Source organism: Cucurbita moschata, unplaced genomic scaffold (assembly GCF_002738365.1).
Source record: "Cucurbita moschata cultivar Rifu unplaced genomic scaffold, Cmos_1.0 Cmo_Scf00007, whole genome shotgun sequence".
In the NCBI taxonomy this organism is placed as follows: Eukaryota; Viridiplantae; Streptophyta; class Magnoliopsida; order Cucurbitales; family Cucurbitaceae; genus Cucurbita; species Cucurbita moschata.
In genome coordinates this window covers 5,771,279-5,795,955 of record NW_019268523.1, presented here as the reverse complement: position 1 = coordinate 5,795,955, position 24,677 = coordinate 5,771,279, and the positions used below count along the sequence as shown (strand labels likewise).

Here is a 24,677-nt window from a genome sequence, read left to right as displayed (position 1 = left end):
GATTGATAGAACGATAGCGTTAGGATACGTTCCTGTAACGATATGACTAAGATACGTTAATGAAACGATATCACTGTGATAGGTATAATAATGTTAAGGCTATGATAAATTAGGGAACGATATGACCATGAAGTGTTTACGATACGATATGATTATGTTACGACACTTGAATGACAGAGATATATATATATATACACAAACACATTGTGATATGATATGAAATATGTTATGGCACGAGACAAGTGATAAGTGGCATGTTTATGATATGATATATTGTGATGGTATATGTTATGGTATGATAGGTATGAAATGTTACATCTTTCCTTGTAAAGTTATGTGATGGATTATGTGATGTTTATCAATGTATGCGTGATACATACATGAAATATGTTATGGAGGGAAGGAGAAAGGAAATGAAATAAATGTTATCTTATGAATAAAAATCATTGGACCTCGTGCATGTATGTATGTCATGTGTATCGGGATACTTCCCCGTTATGTTATGTTAGTACGGATGCATACCTTCGATATTTATGTTCGACATGTTATCATGAAGACCTTTTCTTTTATGAGAGTCCAGTGACGTGTATTGTGTTGTGCCCGACAAAGTCCAGCCTAAGGGGCACGTATACCAATTTGTCTGATGGGTTCATGTATGCGTACGTGAGCCGTGTGTAGAAAAGTACCATGCATCCAACTCTGCCAAGAATTGAAAAAAGCCTAAGGTCATGGTATGGTTTAAACGATATAGGTCACAGTCATATGTTGTGTGTGATTGCATTACTAACCAAATAATATAACTTTACACGATATAAGGTGTTTGCCTCACTAGTTGTGTTTGTATATCCCAACACCATTTTCGCCTTTATAAAAAAAATTTAAATTTTACACCACCATCTTGTAATTAAATATTATTTTGTATTTAATTTTGGTGTTGTTTATATTCATTTAAATTTATATTTTATCAAATTCTCATGTTTTATTTTATTTTACTTTTCATTTTTTGTTTGCTTTTTCATATTTTTAGTTTTGGTCGGACATCCAAATTCTAGAAAATGGGACATCAAGAAAGATTTTGGAACTACAATATAATATGTGAAGCTTTTAATAAGATATATGGAAATTCAAGGATTGTGCCTACCATCCTATTTTAAAATCGATGTGAAGATGGCAAAAACATGAGCGTTTAATACCTATTTAGATTTTATTATTCTAAACTTTCTCTAAGATTTGTCAGTAAAAATCATTATTTCTTTTAGTTTTAATATAAAAACGATATTACAATTTTGAAAACTTGTATTCATATACAAATTTAATTTTTTTTTCCTTCATAATTTAAAATTTTGGAGAACTAACAATACACTTCATTATCAAATACATTTCATACAAAAAAAAAAAGTAACAGCTAAAAACCTTTTTGTGTTATCCCATTATTTTTCATTTGTTCCTTAAGGATAATTCCACCAATAGGAGATAAGAAAGCTTCTTTATCTTTTATAGATCCACTTGTGAATCAATTCATCAACATTAGCAAGAAAGTTTCTCAAGTAAATTCCATCATCTTTAGCCGTCCAAATACAAGTTCCTACAGTTCCATGTTTGCACCTATCACGGAGCCATAAGTGCTGCGTTTCAGGCCAAAAGCTTTCAAAAGAAACATATGCATGTGGCGTCTCCAATTTGCACCAATAGAGGGTTGTTCCCCAAAAGTTAACCTTGAAGTTCCATTGGTAATCATCTCCATGATTAAGCAAACGATGATATCCCAAGTCATCGTCTTTAGACTGACAATGCACAAGTAGCCCAAGTTTGCTTAGCCCGTTAACCACATGAATGTAATATCTAGAAGGTCCTGGTGGTGGTAACACGACCCTTGGAACCTGAGCCCCAACTAAAGCTACCGTGAAAAGAAAGAAAACGACAATATTCTTTATCATTTCCTAATCAACCTTTAGCTAAACTACCAATTTGTGTTGAACATGTGAATAAATATAGGTACTTATAGTACATGCAAGAAACTATGTAAATGCATGCTATGGTTGTAAAAAACTTAATCATTTAACTAATTTCAGTTATGCAACACAATTTAAGGTTAATTTTGAGATAATTTTAGAGATTTATTAGATTTTCAATAACAAAATTCCTTGAATAGATAATAGTTATTAGCCCAAGAATAATAAATATTTCATTGATTTTTTTTCATAAAATGGACAACAAAATATGAATACTTTCGCACGGAAAATATAAAATAGAGAAAGCAATACATAGATTGAACTATCAAACTTTTTAGGAGGACCTTAGAAATTTTAAGGTGAGGTAGAACACATAAGTTCAAAAAATTGTAGAACTATAGTTTCAAATAGGAATTGCGCAAGACTTCTTTCGCAAGAATTACTCAATGCCGGTTGGGAGAACTATTATGGAGTTTTGATTTCATCATGTCACACCCTGAATCTCTAGGAAAAATTTTGCCAATCAATGTGTATTAAATAAGAGGAAAATAAAAATGTGTATTAGTATATGCCAAATTCATCTAACGAGGGAAGGGGGAACGAGATACATGATTCCCTAGGTCCATAATTCTTCTATTACTTCTAAACTCTAGAGTACCCTCTCGTCACGATTAAGCAACCTACTTGTAGTCTCTCATCACATCCTTAACCTAGCAGGGAACCAATTGTTTACTTTTGTCCCTAGAGTTTCCACACTCTTGATACAAAGACCTGGGCAGAAAACTTAGTCTTCGCAATGGTACAAGGTGGGGAAGAACATGGTGAGTGTTGGTCTGCTTGCATCCATGTGGTCATCCATGGGAGTATTAACGGGTGAACCCCTCCCATAGGCCATGAAGTAATCTATGGTGAGGGGGTGCTACCCCTCGGTACATGCCATCTAAACAAGTTACTCACATGATCAACAACCTCTCATAGGACGGATCCTACGTGCAGGGTAACTACTACCTAGCCTCGTGATTAATGTCCTAAAACACGACGTGTCCACAATGCAGTGTAGTTGATCTACCACTGAGTAACAAGCCTTGGACATAGGATTTTCAGGTGTATGACAAGTGCCGTAAATCCTAGGGGGAGTGTCTTGGAGAATAAATCAATAACAGAATAAATACCTAGAAAGTACCAAGTACAAGAGAAAGATCTAGGTCTAGAACATGGATCAAGACCCGAGTTCTAAGTACAAGAACCAAGAACCAAGAACCATGGTACTAAGGCCCTTAAAGAATGACCAAGGTTTTAGAATCCAAGGACCAAGGTCCTTAGAATAAATCACAATAAGAACCCCAAGTCAAGAACAGGTGGGCCTAAGTACTTACAATAAGAAACAAGAATAGGACAAGAAATCGTGTTGTATCCTAGTATATCAACGACACAATTAAGAGCCTACAAGCAGGCTGCATACTAAGTCTTTGTACTCATTCCTTATTCTCCATTTTTTTCAGATAAGGAGCTGGTCGAAGTCGGGAGTGGACTCTTGGGCAAGTGCCGTATAATAACCTCACCCGTCGTCCTCAACTCTTTTGTTTTAAAATGTTTTGAGTTCGTTTCTTATTTTGTGCTTTAAATATTGTCGTGCTGTAAATTACTTACGTGTGCACACTATTTTGTTATAATATTGTCTCACCCTCTAATCACCTTTCATGATTCCATTGGTCTCAGACCTCTAAAGGTGTTCGATCCTAAGTCTCGACCCACCAATCTACGTGCTTACCCCAGACTTAACTCGATTTTGTCTCTTATTCTCAAAAGCGAGGGATCACACAATCATTCACCAGGAGTCACACATGCTCATTGGGGCGATAACATCCATCGAACACCCAGAGTGCTGATAAATAAACATCTCATCCACTGTCATAGCATGATTACTTACCGCAGTAGTAAAGTATATCAAGACAGTATACTGGGTAAGACAAGAATTTTCAACTACTAGCAAGTCTGTTTTCACTCTTAGTAAGTTTCCTAGGTAGTTGTTGATCAAGAATAGCTACCTAGGATTAATTTCACTAGCATGCATTCACAAGCAAGCGAATTATACAAGTACTGCTTCGTAGATTTTTATGTTGTTACTTACAGATTTGTCGTGTGCCTTCTCGAGCAGGATTACAGGACAAAAAGAAAGTCCATACACGCGCTCACATGCTTTTCTAGAACCAAAGAAGTTTTCTATGTTCGCATACCATGCGATATTCAAGCATAAAAGATGTTCTCTACGCACGTTTACCACACGTCTGGCGAAGCTACAGTCGCCGAACGCATGTCGTTGGTTAATGAACAGGTCTGGTAGGATTTTGGGCACGCGGATCGAACTCCAGTTCTTTGGTACTATTTGAGTTATAGAGGGTAGACTGGGTCGTGTGCAGTTTAGCAAGTAAAGTGGTGTCTCACAACACGTCCTCATTGACTGGTTGACCCGTCATTCCTGTCACGTTGTGATACATTTCAACTTTTTGTTAATACGCTTCTCTCTCGTCGCCAGCAGTTGTGTATCCATGGTCTATTCTTCCAATGTTCAATTTTTCTAGATTTCGCTGAGCGACGCATTTCAATCTATTTTTTTGGATTGCTTTTTATCTTCCAATTGTTAATTAGAAACAACTTAGTTTCTTCATGAAAAATAAATATCTCGAATCATTAGAGTCCATTTTAGGTTGTAATTGATCGAAAATGGAAGAGAAAGCAAGCTGAACCGAAGAAGAAGATGGAAGAGGCGGTTCGGGTGTTTTTTCTGCCGTTGGGATACGGTTCAATGTTTTTAGGGGTTGGTTCGCCCAGTTCGTAATCCTCGGCAGCGGTTCAAGTTATTTTTAATTATTAATGTAATAATTTTGTTAATTGCTTGTTTTAAAATGCCAAAACCAATCCACTTTAGTGTGTTTAATTACTTATGCATTATGAATGTATGTTTTAATTAAATAGAAAATGTAAATTCATAAAGTATGTCATATAGATTTAAAATCCCATCATAGGCTAAGCATGTTTCATGCATTCCAAGTATGTTATAACTCCACCCCGATCGTTACATGGGTTTGGCAGAAACTCAAGTCATCATACCTGATGATGGCGTTGAGGATCCATTGACCTATAAACTGTCACGACCCAATTTTCGAGGCTTCAATAAACTGAATCGTGACTAAAAAAGACGAAAGCGAAAACAAATGAAATTAAAAAGAAGATAAAATAGGAGATAAAAATTTGATAAAATTTAAAACAAGAAAAAGGAGTCAACGACACCAAAATTAAATACAAAATTAAAATCAAATATTTCGAACGAGAAATACAATTATGAAGAAAATACAAGACTCTAAAAAAACGGACAAAGGAGAGAAGTATTGATTCGAAGTTTCTTGCCTTGGATTTGATCTCCAACAGCTGTTTGTCTTCTCTGTTCTTCCTCTCTCCAAACCCTAACTTCTTCTCCTTTCTCCTTTCTCTCTCTCTTTTTCTTTTCTTTCTCTTTCTTCTCGGAGCCCAAACAATTAGACCCCTTAGATAAGGTAAGGGCAAAATTGTTGGGTTTTATGTCATAAAGCCCATAGTTTGTAAACAAAAACATATTCTATGTTCAATAAAGTTATTACTATTGTTTATTCAATAAAAATTGTTATTGAATAAAGTAAACTTTATGATCATTAATCTAAATCCAATAAACTAAGAACACTCTGGCTATAGTATGATTACTTGAACTATAGGTAGAGACATAAGAGTGGATCAAGTTCAAGTATATAGTCAAAATGATCTATAGTATAAAGATAAGGCTGAGTACCTTATTCTGGGGACACTATGGATGCGGCCCACTTTTTTATATGATATAAACAATGTGATCACTAAATTGTACATGTGGAGACATGTGAGTGGGGGCGTCCTATGCAATGAGTATTGCATAAGATCGGACCGTGAAGAAAACTACTCTCACTTTATAATGTCGTTTACTGTTGAGACTGATTTTCTTTTCATTCGATGACCTAGGTAACTCGATCTTAATCCGGAGCTAACCATGAACTCCTGTTTATTCGGAGTTATCCTTAGATTTGCATGGGTGAGAGTGTCTCAAGTTTGCCGACTCAATAGGCCTCCCATTTCAAGGGTAAGACTGGGCGAATAGCTGGGGACGTGAGGTGCAAGATGGAATTTGCTCCTACCCACTTTTAGGGATAGAAGAGAGGTAGTTCCCTTAAGCATTGACTCCAGGTCTTGAACAAGGGGCCCCACCCTCTTATTGGCCTGAGAGGGATTCGGTTTACTTGTTGAACCACAAACCAATTGTTCATAAGAGGATTAGTGGGACATAAGGAACAAGAAGTAACTTCAGGGGTAAAACGGTAAATTGACCCAGCTCTAGTTACGAACAACCTGTGAAGGATCGACTTACTAATCATGGTTATATCAAATGGACAGAAATATATCTATAGTGAGGGGAGTGCAACTACTAGGCTATATTGGAGTGTTCTAGTAGTTAACGAATGTTGGTTAACAAGGTTAATGAGTTTAACCGGTTAATCTTGGATCGTTGGAGCCCATGATCTATAGGTCCATTAGGTCCCTCTGCTGGCTCATATCGGACTAAACCATAGAACAGTGTGATGAGTGAGTTCAAAGTGTTCGAATTCAAATTAGAAAATATGCGCTACATATATACGATATATTTAACGGCATTATTGTTTTATTTACGAATTAAACAAAAAGAGAGAATCTAAGATATTTAAATAAGATTTAAATATTTTAATCAAATATGTGTCGGAATTGATTGGGATTGACATTTGAATTAATATTAAATATTAATTAAATAGTTTAATTAATCATTTAATATTACTTTAATTTGAAATTAATTATTCAAATTAATTGTTGAATTTAAATGAAGAAAGTCAAAATATTCACTTCATTTAATGAAAAAATCCATGTTAGTGGAATTTTGATGTGTCAAAATGTGGTTTAACCAAACTTGAATGCTTGCCAAATAAACCCCACAAATTTTAGTGAAATTTTGAGTGTCAAAATTTGGTGAATTCAAACTTGCATGCTTGCCACATAATCCCAAACATTTGAGTGGAATTTTGAGTGTCAAAATTTGGTGATCTCAAATTTGCTTGAACATGTAAACATAACTCTATAAATAGAGTGATAATGGTACATGGAAGGTCTTCCTTGGTGAAAAAACCTTGAGAAAAATCTCTCACAAACACTCTCTTCATATATACAAAATCCTTCCCAAGTTTAGTCACTCACCGAATTCCACAATCCCGTTCTAAGGCCGGAGGATAGTAGAGAAGACACTAGTGGTGGTTCGAAACCGGTTCGTGAGGAAAAATGAATTTGAACTACAAAAGGTTAGTATTCAAACTCATTAAGTTTTAATACTTATGAACATGCTAGTTATTTACTATAATTGATGTTCTAAAAGTGCCTAAGATCCAAATTGCTTCCGCATGTGTTATATTAACACCATAAAAAATGACCCTTTTGCCCCTATGTTGTTATTTTATTTTTTATTTATTTATCTAAAAATTCGGGTATTACAATTCTCCCCATCTTAGGAACTTTCATCCTCGAAAGTTTATCCTCCCTGGAAGAGTTCGGGGTAAGACCTCCTCGTGTCATCCTCACATTCCTAAGTGGCTTCATTGTCCTGATGGTTTTTCCATAAGACCTTGGCTAATGGAATCTCCCTTTTCGTGGTTTCCTCACATCATGTGCCATTATCCCTATGGATTTTTCTTCATACGTTAGATTCTCCTGAAGGAGAAGTGTCTCATGATCAGAGCGGATGTGTGGGCTATCTTCCTGCTCAAGGCATCTACCATTACGTTGGCTTTTCTTGGGTGGTAAAGTATTTCAATATCATAGTCCTTAACTAGTTTTAACCACTCCCGCTATCTCATGTTCAACCGTTTCTGTGTAAACATATGCTAAGGCTCTTCTGGTCAGCATACACTTGAAATCTCTTGCCATATAGGTAGTGACGCCAGGTTCTCAATGCGTACATCACGGCTACTAGCTCCAGACCATGGGTGGGGTAGTTGTGCTCATACTCTTTCATTTGTCTAGAGGCGTAGGTTATCACTTTGCCCTTTTGCATGAGTACACACCCTAACCCTTTTCCTGAGGCGTCGCTGTAAACCACAAGTCCACCTGACCCATCAGGCACTATAAGTACAGCTGCAGTGGCCAACCTCGTTCTTAGTTTCAGAAAACTCTGTTCACACTCTAGTGTCCAGACAAAGAGTTTCCCTTCTAGGTCAATTGGTAACCTTTGCTCAAGTACATACCATTTTTTCAAGTCAAATATCATCTTTTCCTTTATATCAATAAGGTCTAAAGCATTCTATATACCTACTTCAGAATTCATAATCCATTATATAATGGCATAAGAAACATTCCCCAGTAATTAAAATGCAATATCATAGGAACAATGACCTTTGTTTAAATTTGAAGCCAAAGCGGCTTTTTCCTTCTTGCAAGCCTGATTTTGAGGACAAAAGACCCAACATTTCAGAGCACCCATGAACGCTAAGCGAGCGTGCCATGGAGGGCTTGTTTGTCCATGAAAGGTCCCTTCATGCCCATTGGAATGAATCCTCAAGCCATTCGTTGATATCACTCCAGCTGAGAATGGTGACCCTGTAATGAAATTCCCAAAAGTCCCTCCTTCATAGGCCGGAACAGCCGGCGAATATAGTGAATAGCATGCAATACCATTTAAGGGTTGTAGTAATCATGTTGGGCGATGTCTCAGGAACTTCACTTGCTGGCGGGTCAAACATCGACCTATAAAAAATCGTTATGTCATTCTCCATCCCTAGTAGAATCTTTTCAAATTCTAATACATTTTCGTACTTCCTTTGCAGAACATGTAAGATATATTGTGAGGTCATAATCTTTTTCAGGATTTTCTCGTCTCGAGGAACTTAGAAAAGGACTTACCATAGCAAACCCTCGTTAGAAGAGTTTGTATGCTCCACTGGTCTCTATTTCTATTTGATTTCACATGTCGAGTTGCTCGATTAGACTACTAAGCCATGTCTAACCTGATAATCATTCCCAAATTCTTCTTTAAAGGCTACCTTTGATTTTCTTCAACAGAAGCTCGATGACCGTCACCAGTATGTTAGGTTATGGAGTTTGCTCCCTGTATTTATAGCTTAGTCAACGGCTATATCCGGTAAAGCTATATTTGGTAAAGCTATATATGGTAAAACTATATATGGTAAAGCTATATCTGGTAAAACTATATATGGTAAATAGCTATATATAGTATATGGTTAAATCTGGTAAAGCTGTATATAGTAAACTGAACTGTAAATAGCTATATATAGTAGATGGTTAAATCTGGTAAAGCTGTATATAGTAAACTGAACTATATATATATATATAAATATATTACACAGAATAAAAAGTACATTTACAAAGCTCTACCGGACGGGATATATATATCCCGTCCGGTAGAGCTTTGTAAATGTACTTTTTATTCTGTGTAATATATTTATATATATATATATAGTTCAGTTTACTATATACAGCTTTACCAGATTTAACCATCTACTATATATAGCTATTTACAGTTCAGTTTACTATATACAGCTTTACCAGATTTAACCATATACTATATATAGCTATTTACCATATATAGTTTTACCAGATATAGCTTTACCATATATAGTTTTACCATATATAGCTTTACCAAATATAGCTTTACCGGATATAGCCGTTGACTAAGCTATAAATACAGGGAGCAAACTCCATAACCTAACATACTGGTGACGGTCATCGAGCTTCTGTTGAAGAAAATCAAAGGTAGCCTTTAAAGAAGAATTTGGGAATGATTATCAGGTTAGACATGGCTTAGTAGTCTAATCGAGCAACTCGACATGTGAAATCAAATAGAAATAGAGACCAGTGGAGCATACAAACTCTTCTAACGGGGGTTTGCTATGGTAAGTCCTTTTCTAAGTTCCTCGAGACGAGAAAATCCTGAAAAAGATTATGACCTCACAATATATCTTACATGTTCTGCAAAGGAAGTACGAAAATGTATTAGAATTTGAAAAGATTCTNTAGGGCCTCATCAAAGGGTTGTGGTTCCCTTTCATCAGCAACAGATAGTGTAATGAAGATACATACATATCTGGTACTCTGATAGTACATGATGATCTTCTCAACACCAGTTCAGGTGTCACTTGCTCCACTGTTGATTCCTCCACAACAACCTCAGGAATTTGTTGAGTATCTGCTACAAGATCACTTGGTGATTTTCTCTGCAACTCAACCTCAACTCCCACTTGCTTTGTTGTCTTGGAACCTTGCTCCACATCTGGTTCCTCAGCAGTAGTCTCAGGAGTTTCTTGAGTATCTGCTACAACATCACTAGGTGAGTTTCCCTACAACTCAAGCTCAACTCCCACTTGCTTTGCGGTCTTGGAACCTTGCTCCACATCTGGTTCCTCAGCAGTAGTCTCAGGAGTTTCATGAGTATCTGCTAAAACATTACTAAGTAAGTTTTCCTGCAACTCAAGCTCAACTCCCATTTGCTTCGCCGAACCTTGCTCCACATATGGTTCCATTTCCAACTGCACTTTCTTCAATTCTCTAGCGGTCCTTGTGAAGCTAACTCGTTTTTGCTTGCTCATAACGTAGTTCTCACAACGACCCACATCAAAAGATTTCAGACCTTCTAAAACTCCTTTCGCAACCAGCCTCTTCATTCCTTTCGCGCTCATATGTTCAAGTCTATTGTGCCGTAGACTTGAATTTGAAGCACTCTCAGCAACAGCAGCTATGTTCATACACTCTGCAGTGGTGTGTAAGGTTCCAGATTTTGAGCCACGTGCTACCACCGTAGCACCCTTCATAATCTTCCACGAACTCTTCCCTAACTTTGTTGCATAACCTGTGCTGTCCAACTGACCAATAGAGATCAGATTCTTTTTTAGACTAGGAATATATCTGACATCCTTTAATGTCCACTGATTTCCTGCCGAAGTTTTTATGCAGACATCTCCTTTTCCTTTAATCTCCAAATCTTTGTTGTCGGCAAGATACACTTTCTCGAAATTTTCAAACTTGAAATTTCGGAACAACTCTTTATTTGGAGACGAATAAAAAGATGCACTTGAATCCAAAATCCAGGATTCAATCAAACTGTCCATGCTGAGGATTAGAGCATCCCCAATGTCTTCTGCTGAATTTATAGAATCATCATCATCTCTAGATTTGTGATTCTGCTTCCTCTTTGGTCTTGTACAACCTGTCCGAAAGTGACATTTTTCTCCACAATTCCAACACATTAAGTTTGGTCTATTTGGAGATTTTTCTCGGTTCTTTGATTTTGATCGCCCATGTTTGTTGGAGCTCTTTGATTTACTTCTTCCTCTTCGATCAACACTAAGAGCATTGCATGATGAATCTCTAGTTTTCCGTTTGCGAATACTTTCGCTGAGAACTACATCTCGAATTTCACCAAACTTTAGTTTATCAGATCCTCGGGAACTGCTGATTGCAGTAACAACAGTATCCCATGACTCGGGTAAGGATGACATCAAAACCAACGCTTTAATTTCATCTTCAAAATTAATTTCCACCGAACTCAGTTGACTTATGATCATATTGAATTCATTTATATGATTAGCAACAGGTCCACCTTCAGACATCTGTAGATTGAACAATCTCCGCATCAAATACACCTTGTTCATAGACGATGGTTTTTCATACATATTTGACAACACCTTCAATAGGTCTGACGTTGTCTTCTCCTTGATAATGTTGAACGCCACGTTTCTAGATAGCGTCAACCGGATCAGCCCCAAGGCTTGTCGATCCTTGAGCTTCCACTGTTTCGTGGTCATGGTATCCGGCTACACCCCCAACAGAGGTTTGTGAAGATCTTTCGGGTACAGATAATCTTCAATCTGCATCTTCCAAAAACTGAAATCGAATCCATCGAACTTCTCAATTCCAATCTTTGAACTTTCCATCTTCACAGATTGTGGTGACTTTCGCCTAGCTCTGATACCAGTTGTTAGGATCGCACAACAACGCACACTCTCAATCTAGATGAACACAAAGAACAGGATAGAGAAAAGTGCAAGGAGAACTCTAGCTAAAAGGATTGTTTTATTGATGACTTCACGTATGTACAGTAAGAGAGAATTACACAGAATAAAAAGTACATTTACAAAGCTCTACCGGACGGGATATATATATCCCGTCCGGTAGAGCTTTGTAAATGTACTTTTTATTCTGTGTAATTCTCTCTTACTGTACATACGTGAAGTCATCAATAAAACAATCCTTTTAGCTAGAGTTCTCCTTGCACTTTTCTCTATCCTGTTCTTTGTGTTCATCTAGATTGAGAGTGTGCGTTGTTGTGCGATCCTAACAACTGGTATCAGAGCTAGGCGAAAGTCACCACAATCTGTGAAGATGGAAAGTTCAAAGATTGGAATTGAGAAGTTCGATGGATTCGATTTCAGTTTTTGGAAGATGCAGATTGAAGATTATCTGTACCCGAAAGATCTTCACAAACCTCTGTTGGGGGTGTAGCCGGATACCATGACCACGAAACAGTGGAAGCTCAAGGATCGACAAGCCTTGGGGCTGATCCGGTTGACGCTATCTAGAAACGTGGCGTTCAACATTATCAAGGAGAAGACAACGTCAGACCTATTGAAGGTGTTGTCAAATATGTATGAAAAACCATCGTCTATGAACAAGGTGTATTTGATGCGGAGATTGTTCAATCTACAGATGTCTGAAGGTGGACCTGTTGCTAATCATATAAATGAATTCAATATGATCATAAGTCAACTGAGTTCGGTGGAAATTAATTTTGAAGATGAAATTAAAGCGTTGGTTTTGATGTCATCCTTACCCGAGTCATGGGATACTGTTGTTACTGCAATCAGCAGTTCCCGAGGATCTGATAAACTAAAGTTTGGTGAAATTCGAGATGTAGTTCTCAGCGAAAGTATTCGCAAACGGAAAACTAGAGATTCATCATGCAATGCTCTTAGTGTTGATCGAAGAGGAAGAAGTAAATCAAAGAGCTCCAACAAACATGGGCGATCAAAATCAAAGAACCGAGAAAAATCTCCAAATAGACCAAACTTAATGTGTTGGAATTGTGGAGAAAAATGTCACTTTCGGACAGGTTGTACAAGACCAAAGAGGAAGCAGAATCACAAATCTAGAGATGATGATGATTCTATAAATTCAGCAGAAGACATTGGGGATGCTCTAATCCTCAGCATGGACAGTTTGATTGAATCCTGGATTTTGGATTCAAGTGCATCTTTTTATTCGTCTCCAAATAAAGAGTTGTTCCGAAATTTCAAGTTTGAAAATTTCGAGAAAGTGTATCTTGCCGACAACAAAGATTTGGAGATTAAAGGAAAAGGAGATGTCTGCATAAAAACTTCGGCAGGAAATCAGTGGACATTAAAGGATGTCAGATATATTCCTAGTCTAAAAAAGAATCTGATCTCTATTGGTCAGTTGGACAGCACAGGTTATGCAACAAAGTTAGGGAAGAGTTCGTGGAAGATTATGAAGGGTGCTACGGTGGTAGCACGTGGCTCAAAATCTGGAACCTTACACACCACTGCAGAGTGTATGAACATAGCTGCTGTTGCTGAGAGTGCTTCAAATTCAAGTCTACGGCACAATAGACTTGAACATATGAGCGCGAAAGGAATGAAGAGGCTGGTTGCGAAAGGAGTTTTAGAAGGTCTGAAATCTTTTGATGTGGGTCGTTGTGAGAACTACGTTATGAGCAAGCAAAAACGAGTTAGCTTCACAAGGACCGCTAGAGAATTGAAGAAAGTGCAGTTGGAAATGGAACCATATGTGGAGCAAGGTTCGGCGAAGCAAATGGGAGTTGAGCTTGAGTTGCAGGAAAACTTACTTAGTAATGTTTTAGCAGATACTCATGAAACTCCTGAGACTACTGCTGAGGAACCAGATGTGGAGCAAGGTTCCAAGACCGCAAAGCAAGTGGGAGTTGAGCTTGAGTTGTAGGGAAACTCACCTAGTGATGTTGTAGCAGATACTCAAGAAACTCCTGAGACTACTGCTGAGGAACCAGATGTGGAGCAAGGTTCCAAGACAACAAAGCAAGTGGGAGTTGAGGTTGAGTTGCAGAGAAAATCACCAAGTGATCTTGTAGCAGATACTCAACAAATTCCTGAGGTTGTTGTGGAGGAATCAACAGTGGAGCAAGTGACACCTGAACTGGTGTTGAGAAGATCATCATGTACTATCAGAGTACCAGATATGTATGTATCTTCATTACACTATCTGTTGCTGATGAAAGGGAACCACAACCCTTTGATGAGGCCCTACAGTTGGAGAATACAACCAAGTAGGAGCAAGCCATGGATGATGGGACGTCTAGGCTTCAAAAATGCGTTGTACTGAGATTGAGTACGTGGCAATAGTTGAAGCTGGAAAGAAGAGGATATGGACGACAGACTATCTAAAAGAATTAGGCAGGAAGCAGTGCAAGAAGATTCTTTACACAGATAGTCAGAGTGCCGTACAGTTGGTGAAAAACCCAGTCTATCATTCAAGGACAAAACACATTAGAAGACGATACCATTTCACTCGCAAGTTAGTGGAAGAAGGCGATATGTGTTTGGAGAAGATAGAGGGTGCAAATAATCCAGCAAACATGTTGACAAAATGTGTTGATGTTGGAAAATTAAGGTTATGCAAAGCCTTAATTGGGATGGTGTAGGATCAGTCTCCAAGTGGGAGAATTGTTAGGTTATGGAGTATGCTCCTTGTATTTATAGCTTGGTCAACGACTATATCCGGTAAAGCTATATTTGGTAAAGCTATATATGGTAAATAGCTATATATAGTAGATGGTTAAATCTGGTAAAGCTATATATAGTAAACTGAACCATATATATATCCCGTCCGGTAGAGCTTTGAAAATGTACTTTTTATTCTCTGTAATTATCTCTTACTGTACATATGTGAAGTCATCAATAAAAAAAATCCTTTTAGCCAGAGTTCTCCTTGCACTTTTCTCTATCCTGTTCTTTGTGTTCATCTAGATCGAGCGTGTTCGTTGTTGTGCGATCCTAACACAGTATTGCTCATCAAAATAAGAACTTGTTTGGGGTTCTTAGCCTTGACTTTATTCAATGCCATAGCCCCATTCTGCGCTACTCCGAAGCCATTGTCTCTAATCCCAATGGCTCCATCAGCAACACCACCTAACGAAGTGAACCCAAGTGAGGGTTTGTCACAGTGGAACCTTATAACACTACTGAACTCGTTTAGAAATCTCCTTAGTCTCGAGCCACCTTTTGAACTCAATCTCAACAAAACTTCAGACCTAAATTGTCCTTTTGGCAAAATGATAGTCCTCAAACCGGTTCAAGTTAGAACACCTATTAGAAATCAAGCTAAGAAACTTCCAACTGAACTCAAAATAACCCAATTGAGAAACAAAATCGAAAATAGAGCCATTTTCTTGGACTATGGCCGATGGATTACGCATGTTTTTGCAACTAAGTGAAATTCATAGATATCAACGAGATGAGTGTTCTGTAAAATAAAAATTGGAAGGATCCCACACAAAAGGCAGGTGAAAGATTTGCAAGAGAGTATGTCATAGATATCAAAGATTTGCAAGAATTAGAATGAAGAAATTAAAAGAAGGATGTTGAAGTTCATTGAGAGGGACCTTCTGCCTCTACTTCGCAACCACAAGTAGAAGGTGGAGCGAAATGTGGCGCTTGTGGATGCATCCTTTGATTGCGCCAAGTTTTCGCAGCTCTGCACTCCGCAATTTCGTATATTCCATTCAAATGGAAATTGATACTTAAACATTATCGGATGAGGGCTACGAAACTAACTGTAGTTTTGAGGCATTCTTAATTTCTCCTTACACCTCCATAAACTACATGACTCAGTGGCCGTGGTCAGTCTTGGCCACCTCGTAACTGCATCAAACTTAGCGAAATTTACTGTGATCTTTCTGCTTGACTCCACATGACCTCAATTGTCATCTCAAACAGCCAAAATTTGCTCTTGGGGAACTTAGCGTACAATTGGTGTGTTCATAACATCATCATAACTTTCCCCCCGAGTGTTCCTTGTCAACTCCATCTTGGTGTACAACGACACATTGTCATTGAAGTCATCTTTGACGATAACAAGAAAATCCCTTAAACATTCAATTAGTCTAAACCTAAACCTTAGCAAGACATTGATCAGGTCGAAAGACTTATCAATAAACTTTCCTTCCTCGTAATTGCTCCTAGTAGTTGTCTTTGATATATCTCTCTCATTGATCCTCATAATAGGTATCCTAAACTTGTCGAGACCCTTACAATCCTTACTACTTCACCAAGAATAGTCTCGTAGCTACCTCCCAATTGGCCAACATATGTATTTCTCACAACGAGATAACTTGTCATGTAGCTCACCTGAGTACTAATACTCATATATTTTCAGACCGATGTAGATTCAAGGAAATCGACATCAGGATCTGTCTTCACTCTAAATGGAGGAGCAATAATATGAAGAAGCATAAACCAAGGTCGCATTGCTGATTCCACAATGGAGGCTGAGTATGTTGCTACTTGGGAAGCAATAAAAGAATCTGTATGGCTTAGGAAGTTCTTAACTTATTTGGAAGTCGTTCCAAATATGCATCTTCCCGTCACTCTTTATTGTGATAACAGTAGAGCAGTTGCAAATTCAAAAGAACCAAGAAGCCATAAGTGAGAAAAACATATTGAGCGCAAATATCATCTCATAAGGGAGATTGTGCAACGAGGAGATGTGATCGTCATACAGATAGCTTCAGAGCACAACATTGCTGATCCATTTACAAAGCCCCTCACGGCTAAAGTGTTTGAAGGGCACCTAGTGAGTCTAGGACTATGAATTATGTAATCTAGGGCAAGTGGGAGAAAAGACATGAGTATGTTATGCCCTAGCTTATTGTATTTATGTCTTTCTTTCTATTCAACGTTATAAAACCCCATTAGAGTTTTAGTCCAAGTGGGAGTTTGTTAGGTTTGATGTCCTAAAACTCATAGTTTGTAAACAAAAACATATTCAATGGGGGCGTCCTATGCAATGAGTATTGCATAAGATCAGACCATGAAGAAAATCACTCTCACTTTATAATGCGAGTAAAGTGGTGTCTCACAACACGTCCTCGTTGACTGGATGACCCGTCATTTTTGCCACGTTGTGATACATTTCAACTTTTTGCTAATACGCTCTCTCTCATCTCCAGCAGCTGTGTATCCACGATCGATTCTGATGGTGTTAATATCACACACGGAAGCAATTTGGATCTTAGGCACTTTTAGAACATCAATTATAGTAAATAACTAGCATGTCTTCTCTACTATTCTCCGGCCTTAGAACGGGATTGTGGAATACGGTGAGTGACTTAACTTGGAGGGATTTTATATATACGAAGAGAGTGTTTGTGAGAGGTTTTTCTCAAGGTTTTCCACCAAGAAGCCTTTCATGCACCATGATCACTCTATTTATAGAGTCATGTTTGCATGTTCATGCAAATTTGAGATCACCAAATTTTGACGCTCAAAATTCCGCTTAAATGTTTGGGATTATGTGGTAACCATGGATGTTTGAGTTAACCAAATTTTGACACTCAAAATTCCACTCAAAATTGTGGAGTTTATTTGGCAAGCATACAAGTTTGGTTAAACCAAATTTTGACACCTCAAAATTCAAAATTTTTCCATTAAATGAAGTCAACATTTTGACTTTCTTCATTCTAATTCAAAAATTAATTTGAATAATTAATTTCAAACTAAAGTAATATTAAATGATTAATTAAACTATTTAATTAATATTTAATATTAACTCAAAAGGCAATCCCAATCAATTCCGACACATATTTGATTAAAATATTTAAAACTTATTTAAATATCTCAAATTCTCTCTTTTTGTTTAATTCGTAACTAAAACAAAAATGCAGTTAAATATATCGTATATATGTAGCGCATATTCCCTAATTTGAATTTGAACACTTTGAACTCACTCGTCACACTGTTCTATTGTTTAGTCCGATATGAGTTAGCAGAGGGACCTAATGGACCTATAGATCATGGGCTCCAACGATCCAAGATTAACCGGTTAAACTCATTAACCTTGTTAATCAACAACACTCGTTAACTACTAGGACACTCCAGTATAGCCTAGTAGTTGCACTCCCCTCACTATAGATATATTTCTGTCCATTTGATATAACCATGATTAGTAAGTCGATCCTTCACAGGTTGTTCGTAGCAAAAGTTGGGTCAATTAGCCATTTTACCCTTGAAGTTGCTTCTTGTTCCTTATGTCCCATTGATCCTTTTATGAACAATTGGTTTGTGGTCCAACCAGTAAACCGAATCCCTCTCACGCCAATGAGTGGGTGGGGCCCCTTGTTCAAGACCTGGAGTCAGTACTTAAGGGAATTACTTGTCTTCTATCCCTAAAAGTGGGTAGGAGCGAATTCCATCTTGCACTCCACGTCCCCAGCTATTCACCCAGTCTTACCCTTAAATGGGAGGCCAATTGAGTCGGCAAACTCGAGCCACTCTCACCCATGCATATCTAAGGATAATTCTGAATAAACAGGAGTTCATGGTTAGCTAAGGATTAAGATCGAGTTACGACATTATAAAGTAAGAGTGGTTTTCTTCATGGTCCAATCTTATGCAATACTCATTGCATAGGACGCCCCCACTTACATGTCTCCACATGTACAATTTAGTGATCACATTGTTTTTATCATATACAAAAGTGAGCCGCATCCATAGTGTCCCCAGAATAAGGTACTCAGCCTTATCCTTATGCTATAGATCATTTTGACTATATACTTGAACTTGATCCACTCTTATGTCTCTACATATAGTTCAAGTAATCATACTATAGCCAGAGTGTTCTTAGTTTATTGGATTTAGATTAATGATCGTAAAGTTTACTTTATTCAATAACAATCTTTACTGAATAAACAACAATAATAACTTTATTGAAAATAGAATATGCTTTTGTTTACAAACTATGAGTTTTAGGACATAAAACCTAACAGATTCTTCCAACGTTCAATTTTTCTAGATTTTGCTGAGCCATGCATTTCAATCTAATTTTTGGATTGTTTTTTATCTTCCATCGTTAACTAGAAATGACTTGGTTTCTTCACGAAAAATTAAGATATCGAATCAACCAATTCGAAGCCTTTTTTTTTTTTTATTCTTAGGAAAATAAAGACCATAATAATTGAGTTCAAATTTTGGAAAAAATGTATTTTTTTATTGAAATGATAAATCTCTCGAATCTAATTCTGAAACAAATCATGGTCAAGTTTCAACACGAAACTTGTAAGAATCCTTTCCTGGAACATCGTAGTCAAATCAAACGATCCTACAACCAAAACTGACACTCATCGATCCTCTTACTAGGACTAGAGATCCCATATATATTGATATGTGGTTCTGTAACGATATGACTAAGGTACGTTCATGAAACAATATCACTGTGATAGATATAAGAATGTTTAGGCTGTGATAAATTAGGGAACAATATGACCATGAAGTGTTTAGGATACGATATGATTATGATACCACACCTGAATGACAGATATATATATATATATATATATATATATATGTATGTATGTATGTATACACACATTATGATATAATATGAAAATGATATGAAATATTTTATGGTGCGAGACAAATGATAAGTGACATGTTTATGATATGATATATTGTGATGGTATATGTTATGGTATGATAGGTATGAAATGTTACTATCTTTCCATGTAAAGTTATGTGATGGATTATGTGATGTTTATCCATATATGCGTGATACATACATGAAATATGTTATGGAGGGGAGAAAGGAAAGGAAATGAAATAAATGTTATCTTATGAATAAAAATCATGGGACCTCATGCATGTATGTATGTCATGTGTATCGGGATACTTCCCCGTTATATTATGTTCGTAGGGATGCATACCTTCGATATTTATGTTCGACATGTTATCATGAAGACCTTTTTTTTTATGAGAGTCCAGTGACGTGTATTGTGTTGTGCCCAACAAAGTCCGGCCTAAGGGGCACGTATAGATGTCTGATGGGTCCACGTATGCGTACGTGGGCCGTGTGTAGAAAAGTATCATGCATCAAACTCAGCCAAGAATTGAAAAAAGCCTACGGTCATGGTATGGTTTAAACGATAGGTCACAGTCATATATTGGGTGTGATTGCATTACTAACCGAATAAAATAACTTTACACGATATAAGGTGTTTGCCAAACTAGTTGTGTTTGTATATCCCAACACCTTTTTTGCCTTTATAAAAAAATTTAACAGCACCCTCTTCTCATTAAATATTATTTTGTATTTAATTTTGGTGTCGTTTATATTCATTTAAATTTATATTTTATCGAATTTTCATGTTTTATTTTATTTTAGTTTTCATTTTTTGTTTGCTTTTTCATATTTTTAGTTTTGGTGGGAGATCCAAATTCTTGAAAATCCGACATTAAGAAAGATTGTAGAAATATAATATAATATGTGAAACTTTTAATAAGATGTATGGAAATTCAAGGATTGTGACTACCATCCTATTTTAAAATCCATGTGAAGATGGCAGAAACATGAGGGTTTAATACCTATTTTAGATTTTATTATTCTAAACTTTATCTAAGATTTGTCAGTAGAAATCATTATTTTTTTTTAAGTTTTAATATAAAAATGATATTACAATTTTGAAAACTTGTATTCATATACAAATTTCATTTTTTTTTTCTTCCTAATTTAAAATTTTGGAGAACAACAATACACTTCATTATCAAAAACATTTCATACAAAAAAAAAAAAAAAAACAGATAAGAAACCTTTTTGTGTTATCCCATTATTTTTCATTTGTTCCTCAAGGATAATTCCACCAATAGGAGATAAGAAAGCTTCTCTATCTTTTATAGATCCACTTGTGAATCAATTCATCAACATTAGCAAGAAAGTTTCTCAAGTAAATTCCATCATCTTTAGCCGTCCAAATACAAGTTCCTACAGTTCCATGTTTGCACCTATCACGGAGCCATAAGTGCTGCGTTTCAGGCCAAAAGCTTTCAAAAGAAACATATGCATGTGGCGTCTCCAATTTGCACCAATAGAGGGTTGTTCCCCAAAAGTTAACCTTGAAGTTCCATTGGTAATCATCTCCATGATTAAGCAAACGATGATATCCCAAGTCATCGTCTTTAGACTGACAATGCACAAGTAGCCCAAGTTTGCTTAGCCCGTTAACCACATGAATGTAATATCTAGAAGGTCCTGGTGGTGGTAATGCGACTCTTGGAACCTGAGCCCCAACTAAAGCCATCGTGAAAAGAAAGAAAACGACAATAATCTTTATCATTTCCTAATCAACCTTTAGCTTAACTACCAATTTGTGTTGGACATGTGAATAAATATACATACTTATAGTACATGCAAGAAACTATGTAAATGCATACTATGGATGTAAAAAACTTAATCATTTAACTAATTTTGGTTATGCAACACAATTTACCGTTAATTTTGGGACAATTTTAGAGATTTATTACATTTTCAATAACAAAATTCCTTGAATAGATAATAGTTATTAGCACAAGAATAATAAATATTTCATTGATTTTTAAAACACTTTCATAAAATGGACAACAAAATATGAATACTTTACGGTGGAAAATATAAAAGAGAGAAAGCAATACATAGATTACATATGGTATAGCACCCAAGTCTAACAAGGTATTAAATTTCCGATTTATTTTTTAACTTGAACTTTCAAACTTTTTAGGAACAGATAAGTTTAAAAAATTCTAGAACTATAGTTTCAAATAGGAATTGCGCAAGACTTCTTTCGCAAGAATTACTCAATGCCTGTTGGGAGAACCATTATGGGGTTTTGATTTCACATCCTGAATCTCTAAGAAATTTTTTTCCAATCAATGTGTATAAAATAAGAGGGAAATCAAAATGTGTATTAGTATATGCCAAATTCATCTAACGAGGGAAGGGGAAACGAGATACATGATTCCCTAGGTCCATAATTCCTCTATTACTTCTAAACTTTAGAGTACCCTCTCGTCATGAGTAAGCAACCTACTTGTAGTCTCTCATCACATCCTTAACCTAGAAGGGAACCAATCGTTTACTTTTGTCCCTAGAGTTTCCACACTCATGATACAAAGACCTAGGCAGAAAACTTAGTCTTTGCAATGGTACAAGGTGGGGAAGAACATGGTGAGTGTTGGTCTGCTTGCATCCATGGGAGTGTTAACTGGTGAACCCGTCCCACAAGCTATGAAGTAACCTATGGTGAGGGGGTGCTACCCCTCAGTACATGCCACTTAAACAAGTTACTCACATGATCAACGGCCTCTCATAGGACGGATCCTACGTTCAGGGTAACTACTACCTAGCCTCGTGATTAATGTCTTAAAACACGATGTGTCTACAATGCAATGTAGTCGATCTACCACTGAGTAACAAGCCTTGGACACAAGATTGTCAGGTGTATGGCTAGTGCCGTAAATCCTAGGGAGAGTGTTTTGGAGAATAAATCAATTACAGAATAAATACCTAGAAAGTACCAAGAACAAGAGAAAGATCTAGGTCTAGAACATAGATCAAGACCCTAGTTCTAAGTACAAAAACCATGGTACTAAGGTCCTTAAAAGGATGACCAAGGTTTTAGAATCCAAGGACCAAGGTCCTTGCAATAAGAAACAAGAACAAGACAAGAAAGAGTGTGGTATCTGATGGTGTTAATATAACACATGCGGAAGCAATTTGGATCTTAGGCACTTTTACAACATCAATTATAGTAAATAACTAGCATGTTTTTAAGTATTAAAACTTAATGAGTTTAGATACTAACCTTTTGTAGTTCAAACTCCTTTTTCTTCACGAATCGGTTTCGAACCACCACTAGTGTCTTCTTCACTATTCTTATCCGGTGAGTGACTAAACTTGGGAGGGATTCTGTATATGTGAAGAGAGTGTTTGTGAGAGATTTTTTCTCAAGGTTTTTCACCAAGAAGAAGAAGACCTTCCATGTAACATGATCACTCTATTTAAAGAGTCATGTTTGCATGTTCATGCAAATTTGAGATCACCAAATTTTGACATTTAAAATTCCACTCAAATGTTTGGGATTATGTTGCAAGCATGGATGTTTGAGTTAACCAAATTTTGACACTCAAAATTCACTCAAACTTGTGGGGTTTATTTGGCAAGCATGCAAGTTTGGTTAAACCAAATTTTGACACCTCAAAATTCCACTAACATGGATTTTTCTATTAAACCAAGTCAACATTTTGACTTTCTTCATTTTAATTCAACAATTAATTTGAATAATGAATTTCAAATTAAAGTAACATTAAATGATTAATTAAACTATTTAATTAATATTTAATATTAATTCAAATGTCAATCCAATTCAATTCCGACACCTAATTGATTAAGATATTTAAATCTTATTTAAATATCTCATATTCTCTCTTTTTGTTTAATTCGTAAATAAAACAAAAATGCGGTTAAATATATCGTATATATGTAACGCATATTCCTTAATTTGAATTCGAACACTTCGAACTCACTCGTCACCTGTTCTATGGTTTAGTTCGATATGAGCGAGCAGAGGGACCTAATGGACCTATAGATCATGGGCTCCAACGATCCAAGATTAATCGATTAAACTCATTAACCTGGTTAACCAACATTCGTTATCTACTAGGACACTCCACTATAGCCTAGTAGTTGCACTCCCCTCACTATAGATATATTTCTGTCCATCTGATATAACCATGATTAGTAAGTCGATCCTTCACAGGTTGTTCGTAACTAGAGCTGGGTCAATTTATCGTTTTATCCCTGAAGTTACTTCTTGTTCCTTATGTCTCATTGATACTCTAATGAACAATTGGTTTGTGGTCCAACCAGTAAACCGAATCCCTCTCAGGGCAATGAGAGGGTGGGGCCCCTTGTTCAAGACTTAGAGTCAGTGCATAAGGGAACTACCTCTCTTCTATCCGTAAAAGTGGGTAGGAGTGAGTTCCATCTTGCACCCCACATCCCCAGCCATTCACCAAGTCTTACCCCTGAAATGGGAGAACTATTGAGTCGGCGAACTAGAGCCACTCTCACCCATGCAAATCTAAGGATAATTCCGAATAAACAGGAGTTCATGGTTAGCTCAGGATTAAAACCGAGTTACCTAGGTTATCGAATGGAAAGAAAATCAGTCTCAACAGTAAACGACATTATAAAGTAAGAGTGGATTTCTTCATGGTCCGATCTTATGCAATACTCATTGCATAGGACGCCCCCACTCACATGTCTCCACATGTACAATTTAGTGATCACATTGTTTATATCATATACAAAAGTGGGCCGCATCCATAGTGTCCCGAGAATAAGGTACTCAGCCTTATCCTTATACTATAGATCATTTTGACTATATACTTGAACTTGATCCACTCTTATGTCTCTACATATAGTTCAAGTAATCATACTATAGCCAGAGTGTTCTTAGTTTATTGGATTTAGATTAATGATCGTAAAGTTCACTTTATTCAATAACAATCTTTACTGAATAAAAAACAATAATAACTTTATGGAAAATAGAATATGTTT

General features: G+C 36.6%; 2 protein-coding genes across 2 annotated transcripts; both read right to left on the bottom strand.

Annotated features, from left to right (window-relative positions):
- Nucleotides 1-1,487: 1,487 nt before the first annotated feature.
- Nucleotides 1,488-1,937, bottom strand: LOC111445170 (S-protein homolog 1-like). The gene has a single exon (XM_023083408.1). The coding sequence runs from the start codon at nt 1,935-1,937 to the stop codon at nt 1,488-1,490; it is 450 nt and encodes a 149-aa protein (XP_022939176.1).
- A 19,030-nt stretch (nt 1,938-20,967) lies between these two features.
- On the bottom strand, nt 20,968-21,381 carry LOC111445169 (S-protein homolog 1-like). Its single transcript, XM_023083407.1, has one exon. It carries the CDS (start codon nt 21,379-21,381, stop codon nt 20,968-20,970), a length of 414 nt encoding a protein of 137 aa, XP_022939175.1.
- Nucleotides 21,382-24,677: the final 3,296 nt, after the last annotated feature.

Bases quoted from the DNA above. Each gene is read 5' to 3' on its own strand.
- LOC111445170 (XM_023083408.1), bottom strand. From the start codon at position 1,937: ATGATAAAGAATATTGTCGTTTTCTTTCTTTTCACGGTAGCTTTAGTT.
- LOC111445169 (XM_023083407.1), bottom strand. From the start codon at position 21,381: ATGGCTTTAGTTGGGGCTCAGGTTCCAAGAGTCGCATTACCACCACCA.